The sequence below is a fragment of the Varanus komodoensis genome, unplaced genomic scaffold, assembly GCF_004798865.1.
Source record: "Varanus komodoensis strain SLA01 unplaced genomic scaffold, ASM479886v1 scaffold6_2, whole genome shotgun sequence".
Taxonomy (NCBI): Eukaryota; Metazoa; Chordata; class Lepidosauria; order Squamata; family Varanidae; genus Varanus; species Varanus komodoensis.
Genome location: NW_025336346.1, coordinates 1,454,176 through 1,477,815, shown reverse-complemented (window position 1 = coordinate 1,477,815; position 23,640 = coordinate 1,454,176). Strand labels below are relative to the sequence as shown.

Here is a 23,640-nt window from a genome sequence, read left to right as displayed (position 1 = left end):
CCGGGCGGACGACCATCTTGTGATAGCGCCATCACGGCCATTTCATAAAGTCGGGGAGCTTCACTGTAGAGCCTTGCGGCTCGTGTTAGATCGCTTTCTTTCTTAATAAAGGTGGAATTGGATTGAACTGGTTTCTCTCCCGCTCCCCCCTCCCCTCCCGAAACCTCTGGTGTTGTGTAACAGAGCAATTCCCGTGTACGGTACATATAAGAGCATTTTTGGGGGACTGGCATTTCCTGGAATCGAAAAACAAGTACACTTCTGAACGAGTTCTGTGGCAAGGAACGCCGTGATCTTCACTTGCCGGGACTACGCTGAGCGCCGTGGTTTATCACAGGGTAAAACACACGGGGATAATAGGCTGCAGCACAGCTGCACCGGGAACTGTGCAGTTCTGCTTTGCAGCCGAGCCCCTCCGCTGTGATTTCTAGAATAGTCACGAAACTCCGGTCTCGTTGCAGGATCTTAGGACAGGGACACCGGAAGAATAACGGCCTTTTAGCTTTATGCTTGTCCACTAGGGAGCAGCTTATGAAAAGGGCAGAGTGGTACAGTTGACATAAATAGAAAAGTGAAGAAACGGTTTCTTAACACTCCCACGCACACATGTGAACTTGCAAAATATTTCAAGCGGGGAGAAATAGGCTAGCACAGTGCTCCCAATTTTTCCTGTTGGTTATTATGGCATCCAGTGTCACAAACCCCACTCTGTACAGCACGAAACGACACCAACAGGCAATCAGTGTGCATGCTGCTGTTCAGACTTCTAGCCAGCTTTTTCCAGGATACTCCATTCTCTCTTCTTACATCTTTTCCATTCCTCCCTTCTGAATGTCAATCAGCATTCCATAGACATAAATGTTGGTATTTATTGGGATGTTTGGTTCTTTCCACTCTCCACACCCACTGCGGAAGGGATGTACTAAGTTGCTGTGCCCCAAACCTGGCATCTGAATGGAATGCTGGCTGGAAGGCCTTCCCAGTTGATATAAAGAGGCAGGCACTGAGTAACATCTACCTTTTCTCCAAGTGCAGTTGGGTTGGACTTAAACCCAACACCCTTCTACAGGCCAGCTCTCTCTTCACCCTCAAGACCCAGTGGGATGCCCACTCAAATGTCAAGAAGCTTCCTCCAAGGAGCCATGTCTCAGCCATTTGGGGGTCCACCACATCCCCTCATGAAGCCTGTTCTGTTGTTCTTAAAGCACTTAATTTTGTTGTGGTTCCTATCATTTAAGGAAGGCTTCCTATTATGGCTGTACTTTGGATTTGGCTGAACTGATTTGGCTGCTTTAGGTAATATCTGAATCTAAGCAATCCTCCTCTAAATCTGAACAATCTGTAAGATTTGGAGGAACATAGGCACACCTGTCCCCAAAAATCATATGGCTTCTCCCCAAGCTTTCCAGATAAGGAAAACACTAGGGTGGAGGAAAGGAAGGCATGTGTAGTTTTGTGACAGGCAGCTCCAGTTTCTATTCCCTATGAATTGTTTTACCAAGTACCTCTAATCCCAGTGCTGGAGGGTGGAGGTATATTTGAAATAATGAAGTGATCTTGGGAATCTAAAAACTGAAGAAACTAACAAAAAAATAGAGGAAACAGAATGGATGGGTATAAGTGATAATAGTACCAAATGAGTGAGCAAAAGGAGAACTGGGGCTACAGAGGATATAAAACCTTATGCAAATACATGTTAGGAAGTGAAAAAAGGCTCTGCCTTTCCTGGCCAATTTGGTGGTGGGGGTGGGGGACAGACAATACCCATTTTTGGATGCTTCCTCCACTAACAGAAAGTCTGTTAGTACCACACCTTTTCCATGTGATGTTCTTTCATTACACTTTCCGGTGAACAAGAACTCTCAGATTGCTTAGAAGTACACTTTTCTGCATTGCTCCTGTTTCCATTCTATCTCACCATTTTGTTATAAATGGAATTTTAAAGTAGTTCTCAAACTGATTACTATTTCTTACAACACAAAAACAAGCTTCTAGCTATCTGGTTGATTTCTAAGGGATTCACAAATAAAGACCTAAGACTCTAGATATTTCCATAGCTTTAAGTCAGATTTGCACATCAATATTCCACCCAAGAGAACACTCCAGCAAATAACAATATTAACCCTTTGGGGTTTAATACTGAATTTACTCCTCATCCTCCATTACTTCAACTCAAGTAGTAGCAGTTGCTTGAGTAAAATATACAAACAGGATGTATTCTGAGGGCTGTATTTTTGGGGCATCATGTAGTTTGCAGAGGCAATCACCTGGTGTACATGTCATGCCAATCAGCTTTAAACCTACAGCTTGTTGTTGGGTTAACTGTCAGGATCCTGACAGAAACATTTGTCTGCTTCTAGTTAAATGCATAAGTGCATGGGAGGCAGTTTAACCCATGGGCTGTCATTATGTGTAAACTGATTCAGTATATGATAAGATACTGTCAGTTCAAAGAAATTTGAACACAGCTATCTCTCCTATAAGATTTAGCTCAAAAATCTGGGAAGCAGGAAAGAGACCAAACTTTGACTTTTCTGTTTTATTGAAAAACAAAAAACACACTTCAGCAGCAAATAAAAACATTGATTCAAAAAAACAAGAGACAGACACAAAAAAGGAACAAAGGGTACAGAGTGTGTTGGGATTCCTTTCCACATTTATTCAAGTTCCTTGTAGCGGGCAAACATTACTCTTCGCACAGCATCTCTATACGTTTCATTAGACTGCCTTCTGCTGGGCCTCCCTTGGGTCCCTAAGCCAGCTCCCTTCTTCCGATTTTCTGGCTGGAGAAAACAAACAAATGTCACTGCAGCTAGTAGTATTTACACTGGAAAATTCACCAACTATACCTTTTTGTTGAAAGGCAAGGAAAAGATATTCCATATAATGAAACACGTAATAAATATTATGCAAACTAAATATAATTTGAAAAATATTACTATGAACAGTAAGAGTAATAATTCAATACCACCTAGTCTTGCCTAATGCATTTATAAATAAGGATATTGACAGTTCACAGTAGTGTGACAGTAACTTTATTCTGTGGGATCTCGTTCTTAATCTTCTATCCAGTACCACTACCCACCCTACTCCCAGCACTCCCAATCACATTTATTGTAAAGTTTCTGCCCTACACTTTCCACTTCAAGGAAATACGTAGGGCAGCAATGTAGGAAGATTAAAACAAAAAGTAGTAATTAAAACACCAAAAATAGAACATATCTACAGACAAACGTATCTACAGACAAACAAGCAAACAAAATAAATAGCCAGGTGAAAGACTTGCTAAACCAGAAAGATTTCCATGTGGCAACACAAAATCAGTTATAAGGATGGACTTCCTGGGGCAGCATCCTGGGTGCTGCGATTGAGAAGATCCTTTATGTCATCATGCACACACCCACACACAAACGCACACACGGACACCCCTGTGTGAAACAAGCTATCCAGATGACTTGGACAACTCCAAGTACTCTTGAATGAAACTCATTATCTGGACCCGTTTCAGTCTGGTTTCAGATCCGGTTATGGTACTGAATCTGCCTTGGTCGCCCTGTATGATGACCTGTGTAGGGAGAGGGACAGGGGGAGTGCATCCCTGTTGGTTCTCCTGGACCTCTCAGTGGCTTTCAATACCATTGACCATGGTCTCCTTCTGGATAGGCTGGCGGGATTGGGAGTAGGAAGCACTGCTTGGCAGTGGTTCCACTCCTACCTTGCTGGCCAATTCCACAAGGTGGTGCTGGGGGACTTTGGCTCTGCGCCATGGCAACTCTGCCATGGAGTACCACAGGGCTCTATTTTGTCCCCCTTGCTATTCAACATCCACATGAAACTGCTGGGAGAGGTCATCAGGAGGTTTGGGCTGTGGAGTCATCAGTATGCTGATGATACCCAGCTCTACCTCTCTTTTTCAACTAAACCAGGTGAGGCAGTGGCTGTCCTGAACAGGTGCCTGGCTGAGGTAATGGGCAGGATGAGGGCCAATAAACTGAAGCAAAATCAGATAAGACGGAGGTCCTGTTGGTAGGTGATTCGAGTTTCCGGGTAAGTGACTTGGGCCCTGCCCTGTATGGGGTTGCATTCCCTCTAAAGGACAGGGTCTGCAGCTTAGAAGTGCTCCTCGACCCGGAGCTGTCCCTGGAAGCCCAGGTGACGGCGGTGGCGAGGAGCGCTTTCCTTCAGCTTCGGCTGATCCACCAGCTGCGTCCTTACCTGTAGGAGAACTGCCTAGCAACAGTGACACACGCACTGGTTACTTCCCACTTGGATTACTGTAATGCACTCTACATGGGGCTGCCCTTGAAGACAGTTCAGATAGTTCAGATGGTGCAAAATAGAGCTGCCAGGATGCTGTCAGGGACTGGTCATTATTCTCACATAATTCCAGTCCTCAATCAGCTCCATTGGCTTCCCATCGAAGTCCGGGCTCAATTCAAGGTGCTAGTTATTATCTATAAAGCCCTAAACAGCTTGGGACCAGGATACCTGAAGGAACGCCTTTTTTCCTGTATGCCCTCCCACCCCCTAAGATCGGCAGCAGAGGCCCTCCTCCAGGAACCCTCTTTGAAAGAGGTCAGGAGACAGAGTACTCGGAGGAAAGCCTTCACTGCGGTGGCACCTTGACTATGGAATGCGCTCCCTAGAGAGGTCCATCTGCTACTGTCATTATATGCTTTTTGGCACCAGGTCAAGATTTGACCAATATTTTAACATACAGTAATTTTAATTGTGTTAGATTTATTTAATTTATTTTAAATAGATTATTGTTATGCTCAGTGTGGAACAGTTAACTTATTTTATTGAGAATTGAAATAATGTTGTAAGCCGGGGGTCCTCAAACTTTTCCACCAGGGGGCCAGTTGAAAGGTGCTGGTGCTGGGTGTGGGCCAGAAAGGTGGTGCCAGTGGGGCGCATGGGCCAGCGAGGGGGCAGGGGCAGCACATGTGGGCGCACACACTGAGGCAGGGGCGGGTGAGGCGGGGGTGGGCACGCACTGCAAGGTGGGCGCACAAGGCAGTTGCTTGCTCGCTTGGAGTTTGTTTTCTCTGAGTGAGCAAACCGCTACCTCCCCACGTGCGGGGCAAGGTAGGTGGCGGCGGGCGCACACACAGTGGGCCCAAATGGGCATGGCGGGCCAGATAAATGGGCATGGCGGGCCGGATCCGGCCCCCGGGATGTAGTTTGAGGACCCATGTTGTAAGCCGTCCAGAGACGAGAGTGATGGACAGCCTACAAAATTTCTAAATAAATAAATAAATATTAGGAATTACAGATAGATGACATTCTTCCTACAGGCAGCTTTTCAAAGAAGCCTCTTTAAAAACTGGGTTTGTATAGACCTATTGTTCATACACCTATTGAAAAAGAGGTGTCTCGCCAAGACAGGAGTTTTACCTCCACTGGAGATGTCATGCCCTGTTCATTGCGCCCCAAACCTGAGCCTTCCTTCCAGCCCATGGCTTGCATCATACGGCTTCCTTTGTTATTGCTCTCCATTCTTCCTTTATCCATGGGCTTATAGTCACTGCAACAAAAGCAACCGTATTTACATGGACTTTTCCACTAGTGAGTATACATGACTGCATAAGCAACAGCCTGCTTCACAGGTGCAACTGAATTTTTAGGAAGTAGATTTTAGGCAGAACTGCCTAGAAGCTCATTCTCTAAAGAAGATTCATGCTGACTTCAGTCTTGTAAGACCTTTTGTTTCACATATAACTCTGGTGGTCTGAAGTATTTTAAAACTGAGAAAACAAGAATGTCTTGCAATGAAATTCAGCATTCTCCGCAGAACTGCTTGTAACTAGTGAGTACTGGGTATCCATGTGAAACTGCTCAGTCTGTCAGTGGATTATGCTCTACCTTTTATCTGTCCCCTCTTTAACAGGTTTGACACATGCACGTACCACACCCAGAAATGCCTGAGGGGGGGAAGGTGCACAAACCACATCTCAATCTCTTGCATGTATCAGGCTTGTATTAAGGCAATTCCTTGCAGATGAAAACTTTTAAAATACAAATACACTTTAAAAATGAAAGCAGGTATAATGTAACAGCAAATGATTTTTCGTCAGCCAGAAATCCAGGAGGAAGCCAGCATAACATAATTGCCTCTCAGCTTCAACCTCCTCTTATCTATATAGAATTAATACTGCTACACATTTTTAAATTGGATTCTTGTAAGAACTACTGACTATGTATAAAGTGCTCTTGAGCACTCTAACGCATGCTATACATGCTAAAATACAGTATTAATTTTTAATATTTCTTGATTCCGTTACTTTGCCAGTTTACATGGCACACAAGAAATGTTAAGTTTTCCTGCATAGTGTATTTCTTAAGAAAATGTCATACCTTTCAGAATTCCTGAAATATTTTGGCCGTTTTCTTTCTGGTGAGTTCCGTTCTTCAAATCTCTCTCTTCTGTCACTTCCTTTTTCTTTAAACCTTCCCTTTATATTAGAAGATAGATTTAGTAAAAGTTGTATCTTTGATTTTCACTTCCCTGGTATGGTGCCAGAGGCTAAATTCCTTCACTAAAAATTCTATATCTGATCACATAATCCATGTAATGGAGAAATGTTTTATAATTTCTCAGTATCGCAACTGAACATAACTCACTTTCCAGATACTTCAAACAAAGATGCCCTACCTGGAGTACGACTGCCTGGCGACAGTGACACACGCGCTGGTGACTTCCCGCCTAGACTTCTTTAACGCGCTTTACGTGGGGCTTCCCCTGAAGACGGTCCGAACACTTCAATTGGTGCAAAATAGAGCTGCCAGGTTGCTGACGGGGACGGGGCGTTATGCTCACATGACTCCAGTCCTCCGTCAGCTTCACTGGCTTCCCATTGAAGCCCAGGCCCAATTCAAGGTGTTGATTATGACCTATAAAGCCCTAAACGGCTTGGGTCCTGGCTACCTGAATGAGCGCTTACGTCCGTATATGCCCGACCGCCCTTTGAGACCTACGGGAGAGTCCCTTCTCCGGGAACCCTCCATGAAAGAAATTAGGAGAGTAAGTACTCGGAGGAGGGCTTTCTCTGTGGTGGCGCCCAACCTATGGAATTCACTCCCCAAAGAGGTCCGCCTGGCACCGTCGTTACTGGTTTTTCGGCGCCAGGTAAAGACCTTTTTATTTAAACATCATTTTAATTGTTAAAATATATGATCTGGCCAGGGCAACTTTCTTCTTCCTTCTCTTTTCTCCTCCTATATTATTTATTTACTTATTTTATACTGATAATTTTAATTTTATATTACTATGTTTGTAACTCAGTGTATTTTTTGTATTTTTGTATTTAATGGTAATTTATTATGTTCTATTGTATTTCAATGTATTTTCTTGTGTTGTAAGCCGCCCCGAGGCTTCGGCAAGGGGCGGCATAGAAATGTTATAATAATAATAAAAATAATAATAATATTAACTACCTTGCTGACTGCATCATATGATTGATTTTTTAAAAAAATCATAGCATTTCCATGGACACCAATCTGGTATCTTGCATTCACACTCAATTTGGCTATTTTATAAATTCACAGAATAGTAGGTTGGAAGGGGCCAAGAAGGTCATTGAGTTCAACCTCCCGCTGGTGCAGGACACCAGTTTACACCATCCCACTTAGATGACTGTCCAGTTTTGCCTTGAATGTCTCAAGTGTGGAAGAACCCACAACCTCTCTTGGCAACTGGTTCCACTGTCAAATTACTGTGACAGTTAGGAAGTTTTTCCTGGTGTCTAGCCTAAATCTGGTGTGCTACAGTTTAAATTCATTGTTCTATGTCCTGCACTCAGGAATGAGTGAGAAGAGGCCTTTTCCTTCCTCTTTGTGAAAGCCTTTGAGGTTTTTGTAGAATGATATCATAACTCCTTGTAGTCTTCTCTTCTCAAGGCTAAACATGCCACCTCTCTCAACCTCTCATCATACGGCTTACTTATCAGACCATGGATCATCTTTGTTGCCTCCACCAAACCCTTTCTAGGTTTTCTGCAGCTTTTAAAAACCTGGGTACCCAACAGTGAACATAATATTCCAGGTGAGTATTGTGAACACAATATTCCAGGTGACTGACAAATGCTGAGTAAAGGGGAACTAGTACCTCTCTTGTTCTGGAAGTGATGCTTATATTTATGCATTCCAAAATAGTGTTTGCCCTTTTGGCAGCTACATCACATTGCTGGTTCACGTTTAGCTTGTCCATTTTTTTTTCCTTTTTCAGTGCTGTAAAGTCAAGTATTCCCCAGATTGTATCAATGCATTTTGGTTTTTTCCCCTAAGTGTAGAACTTGGCATTTGTCCCAGTTGAATTTCATTCTGTTGCTTTCTGCCCAGCATTCTAGATCTAGGTCTCCCTGGTTCTTCTTTTTGTCTTCCAAGGTGTTAGCTAATCTGCCAAGTTTTGTGTCATCTGCAAATTTAATTATCTTTCCCTGGACGTCCTCATCTAGATCATTAATAAAAATGTTGAAGAGCAGTAATCCCAGAACTGAGCCATTGGCACCCCACTTGTCACCTCGCTCCAGCTTGAGAAAGTGCCATTGATGAACACTTTCTGTGACCAGTTGTGGATCCACCTAATAGCAGTTCTGTCAAGCCCACTTTTTGCTAGTTTGTTTATCAAGATGTCATAGGGCACTTTGTTGAATGCTTTGCTAAAACCTAGATACATTATGTTCATGGCATTATGTGGTTATGCAGTCAAAAAATGGGATTAGGTTAGTTTGCCATGACTCATTCGTAAGACATCCATGTTGGCTTCTGTTCATTACTGCATTTTCTTCCAGTTGCTTCCAGATTGATTTCTTAAATAATTTGCTCTAGTATTTTCCCAAGGATTGATAGATATTTGGGTTTCTCAGGAAATGAAATGCTAGCTTTAAAAGAAAGAGAGGTCTGACATTTGGTTTACTGCACACTGAAATTAGGTCCCCTCTAGTCTCTTGTAGGCATAAATTTTGTATTCAGAATCTTTGGCACATCCAATTTGCACCCAGGTATTTTCTTAACATGGAGAGATGGGCTGACAACTCTAGAGGAAAACTTAAGCTAGCCCTTTGCAATTTTCCTCTGCTCCACTGCATGATGAACCATTATAATCTTTCTACACCGCAAAGAAAAGTATCTGTAGGGTCGGGCATTCACAAGGGTCCATGCTCCTAAGCAATCATGTTGCTTTATTTTGCTCCCTCTGGTGCTTTTCCCTACACATGGTTTTACTTTAGACAGCAGTTAGATTGATCCCCAGAAAATCACAAAAGTGGGGAAAGGAACCCAATATTAGTTGAGTGAGTTCAGTATTCTAAACACTATTATATACTATTTTCTACTCAGATGAAGCTGTTTAAAATTTTCCCCATATGACCAAAATGAGGCAAACTAAGGATGATTACCTTCAGGGTATGGTCTACATAAAGGATGAGCTACTGTGGTCTTGTAGATGCTGTCAGACTGCATTTCCCATAATCTCTGAGTATTGGCATTTGAGTCCCAACAGCTGGAGAGCCACAAATGCATCACCCCTAGTCTAAGTCCAGCTGCAAGTCAGTAATAGCCAGGGCATACAGGGAATTAGTGTTTTCTTTTACATATCAAGATTCAGCACAGCCACAGCCATACCAGACCATACAAAACAGACATAATTCCTCAGTCACCTCTCGCTCTCGCCTCTCCAAATATGCCAGCTCTTGCTCTGATCGTTTTATCTTCCGATGAATCTCTAGGTTTTGCTGCAACAAAAAAGCAGAATGAACATAATCTCACTGTATGTAATGAACCATATTTCTTTTAGCATTTTAAAATATTCTAAAATAATCAAACCATTAAAATATTCAGTTAATTCTCCAGTTTTACAGGCAATAAAAACAAATGTTGGAACTAAAACAAGGCTTAATGCTAAATCCCAACAATTAACCATATATAATACAAAAACAGTGTATTGAAGAATGCAAAATCTAAGCAAAGGCAGTGTGTGTATCCTTGCTCCCAAAAACAGTGCTTTCTAAACTCTTAACTACATCCAAGGCCTTGCTCTGAGTGCAGTTGCAAATGAAGGTTGGTGTCCATCCACTAGATATGACCAGGGCTTCTTTGGTGAGGACACCAACCAGGCAGAATGCCTTCTCTAGAGAGGTTAAAGCAGTAAACTGTCCCCTTTCAGGTGTGTCAGGCTAAATCTGGCTTTTTCAAAAAGCCTCTGGATACTCTAATTCTGTTCTTGGCTTCTGACTTTAGGACATTCTTCAACTGCAGGGGACTGGCTAATTTTCTGTGCTATACCCACAATTTATGCAGTCCACGTCGCTCAAAGCCCAGATCTGAAAGTAGTTTACCTTGTCCTGAAATCTCTAATTTCTGATGGTATTGCTGTCTAACATTCCTGCTAATGTTCAGAAGATTTGTTAAATGAATCAAGGCACAAAACGAGGAGCTGAATCCCTCTGAACATATTGCTTCCACTCTTACTTTGTGAAGGTTGGAAAGCTGTTGATGCTTGATCAGTACTTCCTTATTTGGAAACTGCCTCCGGCAAAGTAAACATGCTAACTTATTCCAGTCAGTCAGCTTATCCTCATCATTTTCAGCCTTCTGAGGCCGTTCCTGCTGTTGCACTGGTGGCCGTGGAGGCTGCGGTTGTGGCTCCTCTTCATCTTCTTCATCCTCATTGTCACTGTCTCCACCATATTCTCCTAGAAGTCCTATCAGAGGATTCACCACCTTTGGCTGTTGAAATAGGAACACAGAATGAGATCCACAGGCAGTACAGAAGCTTATTAAGTAGTCTGAGGGTCTGCGGTGTCTCACTTGTTCATGAGGCATTATTAGTGAATGTAATTCTACAAGAGCATTTAGCTGGTATAGTTTAGCATCTAACTTAGCAAGTTCCAAATAAGAAAACCCCTGGTTCAAAGACTGCCTCTGTTGTGAACTCACTGGGCGGCTAGAGGCAAGCTATTCTCTTCCAACGTTGGTCTTTTTTTCTGCAATACAGAGGATGATTTTACCTTACAGAATTGTTGTTAGGATTACATTCCTTCATTCAATATACTTGTACCCTGCTTTTCCCTCCAAAAGAAAGCTAACATTACCATATAAACATAAATATAGTAATTTCAAAAGAAAAACATTATGAAAAATTCTCCAAAACTTAAAATGCTACAATAAAGCTATTACTAAGCTTTCAATTCAATATTCAAGAAAATACCAGTTCAGTTAATACAAAATTTCTAAATCAATCAACAAACAAGGAGTTTATGAAATATAATCCATATTGTAGATAAATGTATATTCATATCCCTTCACCAGCATCCAATATATTAACCATGTAGGCATAATATTAGAGGAGACAAATCTGTTCAACTGAAATGTGAACATGGCTTCTTGACCTTTCATTGCTGATCTTGAACATTTTTCCTCCTGTTGTTCTTACAAAGGGATCTGTATTTTTCTTAACATATGTTTATCAAAACTGAGTGAATTATCCCACCTGAAATCTATGCAGGGCTGGGGGTGATGCAGAGGCTGCCATTTTTTGAATGCAAGTAACTGCTGGCATATAGTACACTAGATACTTATTACTGATTTATTACATTTCTGAACCACCCATTAGCCAAAGCTCTCTACAAAGTTTATAAAACTAAATTTAAATACATAAAATACAACAACGAAGTAAATTTTACAACAGAAAGTCTGAAACAAGCATATCTAAAAGGAAAATTTAGCACAGTCTTCTGCTGCACTAATTATTTATTTAAAAGCTCTAAAGGCAAGGAAGAGCATTCAGTTCCCTCACCTGGAGCGTGGAATACTATGGAATACAAATGCTACCACATTAGCTTATCGCTTCATTCTGCATATAGTGTAGCACACTGCAGAAAGAGTTGGTACAATGGACTGCACAAGAGTTATGTGCTGTCAAGTTATCGCCAACTTGTCAAGGTCCCATGAGTGAAAGCCCTCAAAAAGGTCATATCCATGACAACCCTGCTCAGCCTTGGTAAACTCAAGGCTGAGCCTTACTTTCTGGAATCAATCCATCTCATACTTGGTCTTCCTTTAGTTCTTTTGCCTTCTAATTTCCCTAGCATGATTGCCTTTTCCAGTGACTCTTGTCTTCTCTTCTCAGGATGTGCCCAAACTATTGTCAATACCCTCAGTTTTGTCATTTTTGTTTTTAGGGAAAAGCTCTGGCTTGATTTGATCTATGACCCAGTTGTTTGTCTTTCTGACAGTCCACCATATTTGCAAAGCTCTCCTCCAGCACCATGTTTCACATTTTAATTTTCTTCCTGTCAGCTTTTAATAGTGTAGGTAATCTTGGCCTTGGTCTCCAAAGAAATGTCTTACACTTGATGGTCTTTTCTAGTTCCTTCATTACTGTCATTTCAAGCATCAGTCTTTGATTTTTTTGGCTACAATCTCCATTTGAATTGTTCAGTGAGGCATGTAAAATCTTTCACAAGTTCCATTTCTTCATTGTAAACAATAAAGTTCTATGATTGTTCTGTAGTCATGATTTTTGTTTTTTGTTTTAATGCTAGCTGCAGTGCTACCTTCACATTTTCTTCTTTCACTTTCATCAGGAGTCATTTCAATTCATTACTACTTTCCATCAGCAGAGTAGTATCATCTCCATATCTTAAATTATTATGTATCTTCCACCAATTTTCCTGATCCTAATCCAGCTTTCCTTATATATTCTGCTTATAGGCTGAACAGGTAGGTATATAAAATATACCTTTGTCTGACACCTTTCCCTATGGGAAACCATTCTGTTTCTGCATATTCTGCCCTAATATTAGCTTTTTGTCCATGATACAGGCTAGGAATCAGGACAACCAGGTGCTGAGGCACACCCATTTCTTTCAGAACCACCCATAGCTTCTTGTGTTCCACACAGTCAAAAGTTGTGCTTGAGTCTAAAAGCATAAACTGATCTTCTTTTGAAATTCTATGGTGTGCTCCACTAGCCATCATATAATTGTGATATGATCTCCAGTGCCCCTTCCTTTTTGTAATCCAGCTTGAACATTAGGCACTTCTCGCTCCATACAGGGCGGTATGCAACACCTTGAGCATTACTTTGCTTACATGGGAAATGTGTGCAATAGTCCTATGGTTGTTGCACTCTTTTGTATCTTCTTTCTTGGGGACTGGAATGTATACTGAACATTTTCAGTCTGTGGACCATTGCTCTGCTTCCCATATTTGTTGGAATATTCTTGTCAGGATATGGACTAATTCATTCTCTGCAGTTTGGAATAGTTCTATTGGTGCTTTGTTCCTTCCAGGTGCTCTCAGAGTAGCTTTCAGTTCACTTTCCAATACAGCACTTTGATCCTCACAGGATTTCTCTTTAAAGGAGTCAGTCTTCCTTTCATCTTTTCTGTGTATTTTTTCCACCTGCTGTTTATTTTCTACTGGTCAGATAGTACAGTATATCACAGAAGTGAGTACACCTCTCACATTTTGTAAATATTTTATTATATCTTTTCATGTGACAACCCTGAAGAAATGACACTTTGCTACAATGTAAAGTAGTGAGTATACAGCTTGTATAACGGTGTAAATTTTCTGTCCCCTCAAAATAACTCAACACACAGCCATTAATGTCTAAACCGCTGGCAACAAACGTGAGTACACCCCTAAGTGAAACTGTCCAAATTGGGCCCAAAGTGTCAGTATTTTGTATTTTCCAGCACTACCTTAACCCTCTTGGGCATGGAGTTCACCAGAGCTTCACAGGTTGCCACTGGAGCCCTCTTCCACTCCTCCATGACGACATCACGGAGCTGGTGGATGTTAGAGACCTTGCGCTCCTCCACCTTCCGTTTCAGGATGCCCCACAGATGCTCGATAGGGTTTAGGTCTGGAGACATGCTTGGCCAGTCCATCACCTTTACCCTCAGCTTCTTTAGCAAGGCAGTGGTCATCTTGGAGGTGTGCTTGGGGTCGTTATCATGTTGGAATACTGCGCTGCGGCCCAGTCTCCGAAGGGAGGGGATCATGCTCTGCTTCAGTATGTCACAGTACATGTTGGCATTCATGGTTCCCTCAATGAACTGTAGCTCCCCAGTGCTGGCAGCACCCACGCAGCCCCAGACCATGACACTCCCACCACCATGCTTGCCTGTAGGCAAGACACACTTGTCTTTGTACTCCTCACCTGGTTGTTGCCACACACACTTGACACCATCTGAACCAAATAAGTTTATCTTGGTCTCATCAGACCACAGGACATGGTTCCACTAATCCATGTCCGTAGTCTGCTTGTCTTCAGCAAACTGTTTGCGGGCTTTCTTGTGCATCATCTTTAGAAGAGGCTTCCTTCTGGGACGACAGCCCTGCAGACCAATTTGATGCAGTGTGCGGCGTATGGTCTGAGCACTGACAGGCTGACCCACCACCCCTTCAACCTCTGCAGCAATGCTGGCAGCACTCATACGTCTATTTCCCAAAGCCAGCCTCTGGATATGATGCTGAGCACGTGCACTCACCTTCTTTGGTCGACCATGGCGAGGCCTGTTCTGGGTGGAACCTGTCCTGTTAAACCGCTGTATGGTCTTGGCCACCGTGCTGCAGCTCAGTTTCAGGGTCTTGGCAGTCTTCTTATAGCTTAGGCCATCTTTATGTAGAGCAACAATTATTTTTTTCAGATCCTCAGAGAGTTCTTTGCCATGAAGTGCCATGTTGAACTTCCAGTGACCAGTATGAGAGAGTGAGAGCGATAACACCAAATTTAACACACCTGCTCCCCATTCACACCTGAGACCTTCTAACACCAATGAGTCACATGTCACCGGGGAGGAAAAATGGCTAATAATGTCCAATTTGGACAATTTCACTTAGGGGTGTACTCACTTTTGCTGCCAGTGGTTTAGACATTAATGGCTATGTGTTATTTTCAGGGGACAGCAAATTTACACTGTTATACAAGCTGTATACTCACTACTTTACATTGTAGCAAAGTGTCATTTCTTCAGGGTTGTCACATGAAAAGATGTAATAAAATATTTACAAAATGTGAGGTGTGTACTGACTTCTGTGATATACTGTATGTCTCTGCCTTTTAGCATGCCTACTTTAGATTTCAATTTCCCTTGGATTTCTGGGATCTTCTGGAAGAAGTCTCTTCTTCCCTGCTTTTGTTGTTTATTTCTACTTCCTTGCACCGGTCACTGTAACAGTTCTTTTTGTCTCTACATGATAGTCCCTGAAAAGTTACATTTAGGATTCTTACCCTATTTCAGCCACCTTTTGCTTCTTGCCTATTCTTAAGCAATGTGTTTCTTTTATCACCCCTTTTAGGCCTTTTCTTTCTTTTTGTTACGGAACTTGTCATTTTCCATTCTTCCCTAAAATGCTTCTGATTTTAGTCCACAGTTCTTCTGTCCTTTGGTCCATTAAGTTAGGTAATGCAAATTGTTTTTTATGTGAATGTTAAACTCCTCAGAGATGTTGTTGAAGGTGTATTTTGTCACTATATTTCTGTTCATCTTTTTTTAGCTTGAGTTGATCTTTGAGATTAAGAGTTTATGGTTATTACTACAATCTGCTCCTGGTCTTGGTTTGGCAGTGAGAATGCAGCTTCTCCATCTTCTGCTTCCAATAACATAGTGAATTTGATTTCTGTATTGGCCATCTGACTGCACAAAATTCTGAGTCATTCTTCTCCATTTCTTACCCCATGCCAATTTGTCCTACAACATTTGATTCTGCTTTGTTTCTTACCTTTTTTGCTCCAGTCACCCAGGATTATTAGCATGTATTGTTTTGGCATATTATCTATTTCCTCTTGAACACCTGCATAAAAGTTTTTGATTTCCTTTTCGGCATCTGTTATTGGACCATACATTGGAATTAGAGCATTCCTAGTCTAGGTTTGAATTTCACTTGACTTTCTGGGATCTTCTGGAAGAGGTGTCTTATTTTTCCTTTTTGATAGGTTTTCCACAAAATCTGATATTATTCGGTCATTTTCTGCATTATAGCCTTGTACTGCCTGTGATCTAGTTGCATCATTAATGACAGCCCACTGGTCCTTTGTTCTTCCCTAGTAGCTTGCTGAGTGCCTTCCAATCTGGGGGAGTCTCATCTTCTGTTGTTTCATTTAAGTTTGTTTCTTCATGGGCTTTTCAAGGTAACAATATTCAGAAGTGGTTTACCATTACTTTCTTTTGTGCAGTACTAACAAGAGCTAGCTTGAGTATCAGTGCCACCATCTGTGAAAAACCCTCTGCCACTGTTGCCTTCAGCCACTACTGCTGCCCAGCAGCTGCCCTTCAGAAGTTTTTCTGCCTCCATCACAATTCATCCATTCTCTTCTGCTGACTGTTAGTCCTGAAAAGGGTGGATACACCTGGCCTCACAGCATTGCTCTCAGCTACTCTGATGCTCTCAAACCCCCCCCCCACACACCCCATGTTAAAGGTGTGCATCCAAGAGAGGAGGCAACAATAGATAGCATAAAGCAATCCCTACAAATAAAAGGCTGGGTTAGAGACTCCCCCCTAATATGCTAGGCTGGGTTTAATACTTGCAAGTAGACTTTTTTGTTGTATGGGGAGTATTTAAAAATGTGGCCATCTGCTACCTGCAGTCTGAAATAGTACAGTCCATTCTACTAGCTTATGACTTTCCCACCTCATTCTGTGACATGGGTAGACCATGCCTAAGATACCATTGTATGTCTTGAAAATGATGCTTTCGCTTACTGTTTTCCCTTATTAAAGCACTATATCGATGACTTATCCTGTTTGAAATCAGTTGTAATTTGGATCCTCTTCTCCAAAATATGTGTTTCTTTAAAAAAATAAAAATAAAACCCCATCCCCAGTTGAGCTCTTGTGGCAACTTTGGAAGGTCCTTCCGTATTCTTTCCCAAGTAATGTTGGGAGTGCTGACCTGCACCTTTCCCCCTAGTTACAGGCAAGGGATCTGATGCTGGCGTCATTGTATGTTTTTTGGCTCCAGGTTAAGACCTTTTTATTCAATCAATAGTTTAATAAGTTTTAATATCGAATTTTATTGTTGTATTTTATTAATTGCAGCCAGAGTGGGTCGTCAATTTATTTATGCTGTTAGCCATCCAGAGACATTAGTAATTGGACGGCATACACATTTTATATAAATAAATAAATAAATAATTCAGGGCCAAGGAGAGCTCTCCATCAGACATCACTGCCATGGACACTCAAAATCAGTAAATGTCAGTGGTTTGCAACAGGGTAGAGAGATCCTTCAATCATATTCTGTTCATCATTAATATTTTGTCCCCCTCCCACCATCCCCAAAGTCTATTCATGTGTTATTACATGTGTATCCTACTTTGGGAACTTCAGAGCAGAGTTCTCATCAAGACAATAAGGCCTCCTTGGCAGAGATTTCCTTAGCCTGGGATCATCATGTATCTTCAAGCTGCTTTTTTTCTGGGCTTTATAAAATTAATTTCTGCTATAATGTGACTATAGATTTCAGGCCACGACTTATACTTTAAGAGACCCAATCCCTGCTAATTATTAATCCTTCTTACTTTTCAATAAATCTAAAAGTTTGATAGAGAGGAAAGAAAAGCTGTGCAGCACAGTAACTCATTAGATCAGCAGAAACACACAGAGTACAATTCTGTGCATGCAAGATTTTTCAGAAGTCAGGCCAACTAAGTTGGTCAAAATTAAATCTGAGAAGAAATAATCTGTCCTAGCAGATAGATGCCAAGTAAGGTCTTCTTACTGGAGGTGTGCTCTCTTCTTTTTTCAGCACTGGCGGTAGTGGCTTTTTAAAGACATCTTCTGCAGGAAATTTCTCCTCTTGGGACTCATTCTGAAACATTGATATGGTGAATTAAAATGTATCAACAGATAGGCCTTGTTTCTCCCTCTCCACTATGCCTCCTCAAGAATGATCTACACAACAAGTATGTTTGCTATTCCATTCTAGCTACCTTCAAGCTGGCCTTCTTTTTGCCTTCAATTCTCAAGCATGATAAACCATGGGTGAAAATTAGAGAGATGTAGGATTTAGTAAGTGTTGCTTTTCTCCAATCAGACCAAGTCAAACTTGATTTAAAACAATGGCAAGTGCATTGTATCCATTTACTGCATTAGCTCTTAGCACATGAGAAACTGACATGGGCACCACCACAAAATGATGAATCAGTGGTGCTTATTTTTGGAAGGAGGGTATTGCATAAATTTTTTATTAGTCTGTAATGCTTACTGTACATGCTGCTTAAAATTATTTATCTACTTCACAGAAATTATAAAATGTAAGGAGAAATAGATTCACTGCACCCTTTCAACAGGTATTACAAAACTAGAATGATAAACTCTCACCTCCTATAATGCAATGGACTGAGAACCTCATAATGCTTTTGGTATATGAATGGATGACATATAAGCACCACTTTCAGATGGGATACTTATATGGATATTTGGTCTGCTTTTGTTGAAATGCACATATAATGCTAGAAAGTTTTATTTGTTTAATTTATGTATATACCACGCAATAGGTGGGGCTTTCTGTGTGTTAACAAAGTTGAATGCATTTCTTAGAAATCCATATATGTAAAAACGTGAAAAATGAGATATTTTTAATATATAATTCTGTGTGTCTGTCAGCTCCACATTGGGGACCCACACATAGACACTGTTGGAGGTGAAACAGGCACCATGCAGAGGACCCTGGTTTATTCTGCTTTGTTTCTGTGTTCAAAGGAGACTTTTTTCATGAAAAGCTGGATAGCTAAAGAGGATTAGAAATTATTAAGGAAAGTGGACTATTTGCCAATTAATATAAATCCTACCTATTTCACAAGCTCTTAGACTTCCCTAGGCACACTGACAAGCTTTAGCTCTAGTAGCATTAATCCTTAATCTATCAGACTAGATTTAAGCCCTTGCAAGCTGTACAATTAATTCATAAGAGTGATCTCTTATTTACCTTGGCTGATTTATTTCTGTGCCTGTCCCTTCTCTCTCTGTTATCTCTACTGGATGTATCATCTCGTTCACTTGTCCTTTCCTGGCTCTTATGCCTCCTTCCACTAGATGGTGGTGGAGATATAGATGCTTCTCGACCCATTGGTACTTCTCTCTGGATGAAGATATTTGACAAATGTTTACAGAACATTTCCTGGTAATGCAATGGCAAAATGAACACATCAATATATATACTCTCACCTGAGTATTGGGATCGTAGTATACCCCACTTATGGGGTCAAAATAGTTTCCAGTGTCTGGGTCATAAATAAATGTGGACACATCAGAAGAAGCTGAAGGGTTAAAAAGAACAGAGTTTGTAAGCTTCCACAGATGACACAGATCCGTAAATACAGCAGAAGCAGCCCCAAACATCTGATGCCTAAAGCAGAAAATCCCAAAGATGCCACCATTATTAAACTATATAACTAAGAACTTGCTGCCTTTTAATGATTCCCCATATCTGCCAACTAAGCAGGCTGCCCATAGGCCAACCCTAACAGAATAGCATTCCCATGAGTAGAAATTATGCTGCTTAAAAGATGATGAATTTTTAAACCACATATTCTGTAAGGAACAGGTGACTCCAGCTGAATTTGCCAAGACAGGAAAAAAATTTGGAAGATTTTATACTCCAATTAGAAGTGGGTCATAGAATCAACATAACAGTTCCACTGATAAAGTTCAGATGCCCAGTATAACATCATAAACCAGAATTTTAAGACTATTATATACTTTTCAGCTCATTTTAAAGCATATGCATTTTAAAAACAAGACTATCTTCTATTGTACTGGTGTCATCAAGAATTTTAGAAAAGGAACATTTCAGGGAAGAGAGCCTTTGGCTGTTGGGTGGTATAATTAATTAATTAAAATATGGAGTAGTAACACCAAATACTCAAAATAAATAACTATGAAATGACAAGAAAAGCAAGAAAAAATGAGATTGTGTCTTACACTCTGATTTTCGTTTTTGTGAGTCACCACCTCGTCTGTCACTCATGCCTCGTTTGCCCTAAAATACAAAGGTGATTTAAAAATACAGTTCTAGAAAGCAAAACATCTAGTGGACCATTTCCTATTACTCAAAGTATCCCCGGATAATTTGCATGCATCAAGTAAACATGTAACCAAGTACCAATAGTGACTTCGGATATCAGTAAGTAATCACCTATGAATAGCAAAAGGTTCTTTTTCAGGAAAGATGTGCTGTACAGAAATGACTAATTTTCCATTGTCTGCAGAAAAGACATCTGGGATAAGCAGTAATTTAACTCAGTACTATATAGCAGAGGTAACTTCCCTAGTAGCAGCAAGATCAATCAGTTCATTGTAAGTTGTTTAAACCTACAGCAGACCATGGGTTATGAAAGGATTGTTTAACTGTATAACCCATGGTGGCTGGGTTCAAATGCAATGACAATCCCTGGCTGGGAGCTGAATATGCAAAATGATATCTGGTATGCACCAGCACATGCTGTAGCTCACCATTGCTTAAACAACACAAGGTGGGCAGTTTTGATTATGTGAACCAGGCCTTAATCTGGTTCTCTTTGGAAGAAAAGGCCTGCTGCAACCATGAAGTATAGACTAGAGGAAATCTTGGTTAGTATTTGACTTCATCAAGCAGCTACACAAACTGTCTTTGGATGAGCTTCTTGACAAGAAAGACAGATTAGTGGTTATGAACAGGCTTTGTTTAGACATGAGAAAATGAGCAGAAAAACAATGCTGGATCTGTCTTATTGCAGATAGCATGGAAATCTTCCCTTGATTAGACAGCTGATATGTCTATTATCAGCTAATATTATGCTATACTAAAAGTTTATTTCTCTGCCAAATACTGTAGTTTATAGTTTATACATACACATGTATACACATACATAGGATAATTTTTAAAGATCTTTACAGTTTTATTGCTCAGAGGGTGGGGTGGGCCAGAATGAACCGTTTACCATGATTTCAATCCATCTTGCACATTTTTTACTTGGGACTCTCACTTGAGTCCTTTCCTGATTATAGTCTACCAGCTCACTAGTTTTCAGCAACTTTTGCAAAAATGAGAAAATGTCAACAAACACTGAGAAGACAAATGACTCAATCTTTCAGTCTCAGTACAGCTGAGAAGCTTCTGAGTACCAACACCAGACTTCATTACAAGTGTACCTGGCTAAAGCGGGGATTATCTCCCTGGTCTCCATATTCATTTCTAGAAAGAGAAAGAAAAGAGCATGAGTCAATATTGCTTTAAGAACAATGAACATGCTACATGCACTTTGAGTGTTAATTTCACTGCACTATAACCTCAGCAATCTCAGCAAGTAAGCTGGTCAACAAGAAAGTGAATGAAAATATAATACATTATGGTATCCTTACAGTGCATGCCAGGAAAGAGTATTTCCAAACTGGCAGAGCTCTTCCTTGAATGGGAATTCAAAGCATACTGCTCTCTAGGGGGTGTTTTGCATAAATATTTGGTAGCAATGTATTATTGCAGTTAAATTTATTGCTTGTTTTTGTTCAGCTAGCTGACATTTATTTCCATTTATTTTATGCATTAACATAAGTATCACTTCCAAATCACAAGAAGTGGTAGTTCCTCTATACTCCTCACTAGTCAGACCTCATCTGGAATGCTGTGTCCAATTCTGGGCATCAAGATTTAAGAAAGATGCAGAAAAATTAGAAAGGGTCCAGAGGAGAGCAATAAAAGTATGATCAAGGATTTGAAAACACCCCTATGAGGAAAGACTAAGAGAACTGGGTATGTTCAGCCTTGAGAACAGAATACTGAGGGGGGACATGACATCCCTCTGTAAGAACTTCAAAGGGTGTCACAAAGAGGAAGATCAAGATCTCTTCTTGCTGATACTGGAGCATAAGACACGGAATAATCAATTCAAGTTGCAACAACCCAGCTTCAGGCTAGATATCAGGAAAAGCTTCCTCACTGTCAGAGCAATATGACAGTGGACCCAGCTGCCCAGGGAGGTCGTGGGTTCTCCCACCCTAGAGACATTCAGAAACTGGGCAGCCATCTGAGTGGAATGGGGTAAATTCATGTTGTGCACCAGCAGGGAGCTGGACCTGATGGCCTTCATGGCCCTTTCCAACTACTGTTCTATGATCCACTAAACCTCCCCTCTTCATGGCTTAGACACAGCATATGGCAACCATGGCAATTAATGTCTTACAGAACAAGCTATGAAGTTTGACAGAATAGCCAGTTCGCATGGAGACTCAATTCTTTACAATTTGCTAGTATTACCACAAATCTTCTGTGTCAGAAATGGCTTCCCTAAATCTCTTCAATCTTTACATTTATCTAATGTATCTAATGGAACATATACATTAGCATGGTATAATTAGTGCGGTTTCTGTTACCTCCTCTTTCCAGTAGCTAGATTTACATCCACAGGACGGCCATCAATGCTAATGGGAGGATCCAGATTTTGTAAAACCTTCACTAACCGGAGTGCTTCCTGAGGAGAGAAAAAAGCGTTTAGAAGGGAAAGGAGTCAGCTCTGAGCCATTAAGCAAGACATACGCTGTCGCATTCTTTTCGGGGTCCCAAGTGCAAGCAAGCTCTGCTGCTCCAAGCAGAGCAAGCAAGATCCTACTTTCCCAGTCAGGATCATTGGACCCTGCCCATAACAGCAGCAGGGAGACACCATGACCCTGTTCATAGCCCACTGTGGCTGTCTGGCCATGGTGGGTTGTAGCACATGCCCGCAGCCATCTGGAATGTACAAGCCCAGCTGGCTGGTTGTTACACTTTCATAGAACTTCCAAGTAGCTTACTTTCTTGGAAGTAAGCATACCTACCTCTCTAAAATGCTGATTTCTCCCCTTTTGCAGACTCAAGTTGTGCCTTGATCTGTTCCAAATTGACTACAAACAGATTACTGTCCCCAGTTTTACAGTTTCTAGCATGTTGGTTAGATCGTAGCTGGTAACATTTTGGGTTGCCCCTAGCAAAATTGCAATATGAAAGATCAGTCTACCAATTTTCATGCTTTCCCCAAATTGGAACTGAACAACAAACTACTCTAGAAATGAGTACCTGATAAGTATACCTGATACTATAGTTCTGAGGGAGAGTATTACTCAGAATTGGGAATCTTAGTGGACTGGTATGAAGTCATCTACAGCAAAATCCTGTGGCAGTGCTAATAAACTGAAGCTAGCTACTGGCCCCATTTGCACATTGAAGCAGCAAGCTGGAAGTTTTCTATGATAGATTGCAATGGTTTCAGTGGAAAGGAACAATCATATCTTGAGCCTAAGGATTGGAACTCTATACCACATACCAAGTCATGTTCTTCTTCATCACATCCTTGAATCTATAGCAGAAGACCTATTTGTTCTGACAGAGACAGAGCTGCCAAGCTAGCATATTATATCAACACTGCATCCATCTGGAAGGAGCATTATAGTAGTGTGAGAAGATCCTATGACATCACATGGTACTCATTAGCTGCATTTGCCCCAGTGCTTCAAGGATGAGTCTGTGCAAGCTTTCATCTCCCTTGCCAATGTAGCTGCAAGAAGTTGGAAGTTTCCAGTCGTGTGTTTGACTAATCAGAGTTTAGATTCAAATTCCCATTAGTCTTAACTATGGTTTATTAAACCAAGCGCACTGTAGCTTGTTTCAATA

At 41.1% G+C, this 23,640-nt stretch overlaps 1 protein-coding gene across 3 annotated transcripts in view; it reads right to left on the bottom strand.

Moving 5' to 3' along the window:
- Positions 1 to 2,524: 2,524 nt before the first annotated feature.
- RBM6 (RNA binding motif protein 6) overlaps positions 2,525 to 23,640 on the bottom strand; it is a 90,541-nt gene continuing 69,425 nt past the window's right edge. For all 3 annotated transcript variants that reach the window (XM_044451098.1, XM_044451097.1, XM_044451099.1), the window contains exons 11-21: positions 22,368 to 22,465; positions 21,150 to 21,192; positions 19,941 to 19,998; positions 19,185 to 19,276; positions 18,946 to 19,098; positions 17,737 to 17,826; positions 10,471 to 10,728; positions 9,660 to 9,734; positions 6,358 to 6,455; positions 5,398 to 5,527; positions 2,525 to 2,783 (exon numbers count right to left, since the gene is read on the bottom strand). In XM_044451098.1, coding sequence (XP_044307033.1) covers positions 2,658 to 2,783; positions 5,398 to 5,527; positions 6,358 to 6,455; positions 9,660 to 9,734; positions 10,471 to 10,728; positions 17,737 to 17,826; positions 18,946 to 19,098; positions 19,185 to 19,276; positions 19,941 to 19,998; positions 21,150 to 21,192; positions 22,368 to 22,465 — 1,221 coding nt within the window. In that variant the 3' untranslated portion in view covers positions 2,525 to 2,657. The remainder of the gene's footprint in view (positions 2,784 to 5,397; positions 5,528 to 6,357; positions 6,456 to 9,659; positions 9,735 to 10,470; positions 10,729 to 17,736; positions 17,827 to 18,945; positions 19,099 to 19,184; positions 19,277 to 19,940; positions 19,999 to 21,149; positions 21,193 to 22,367; positions 22,466 to 23,640) is intronic.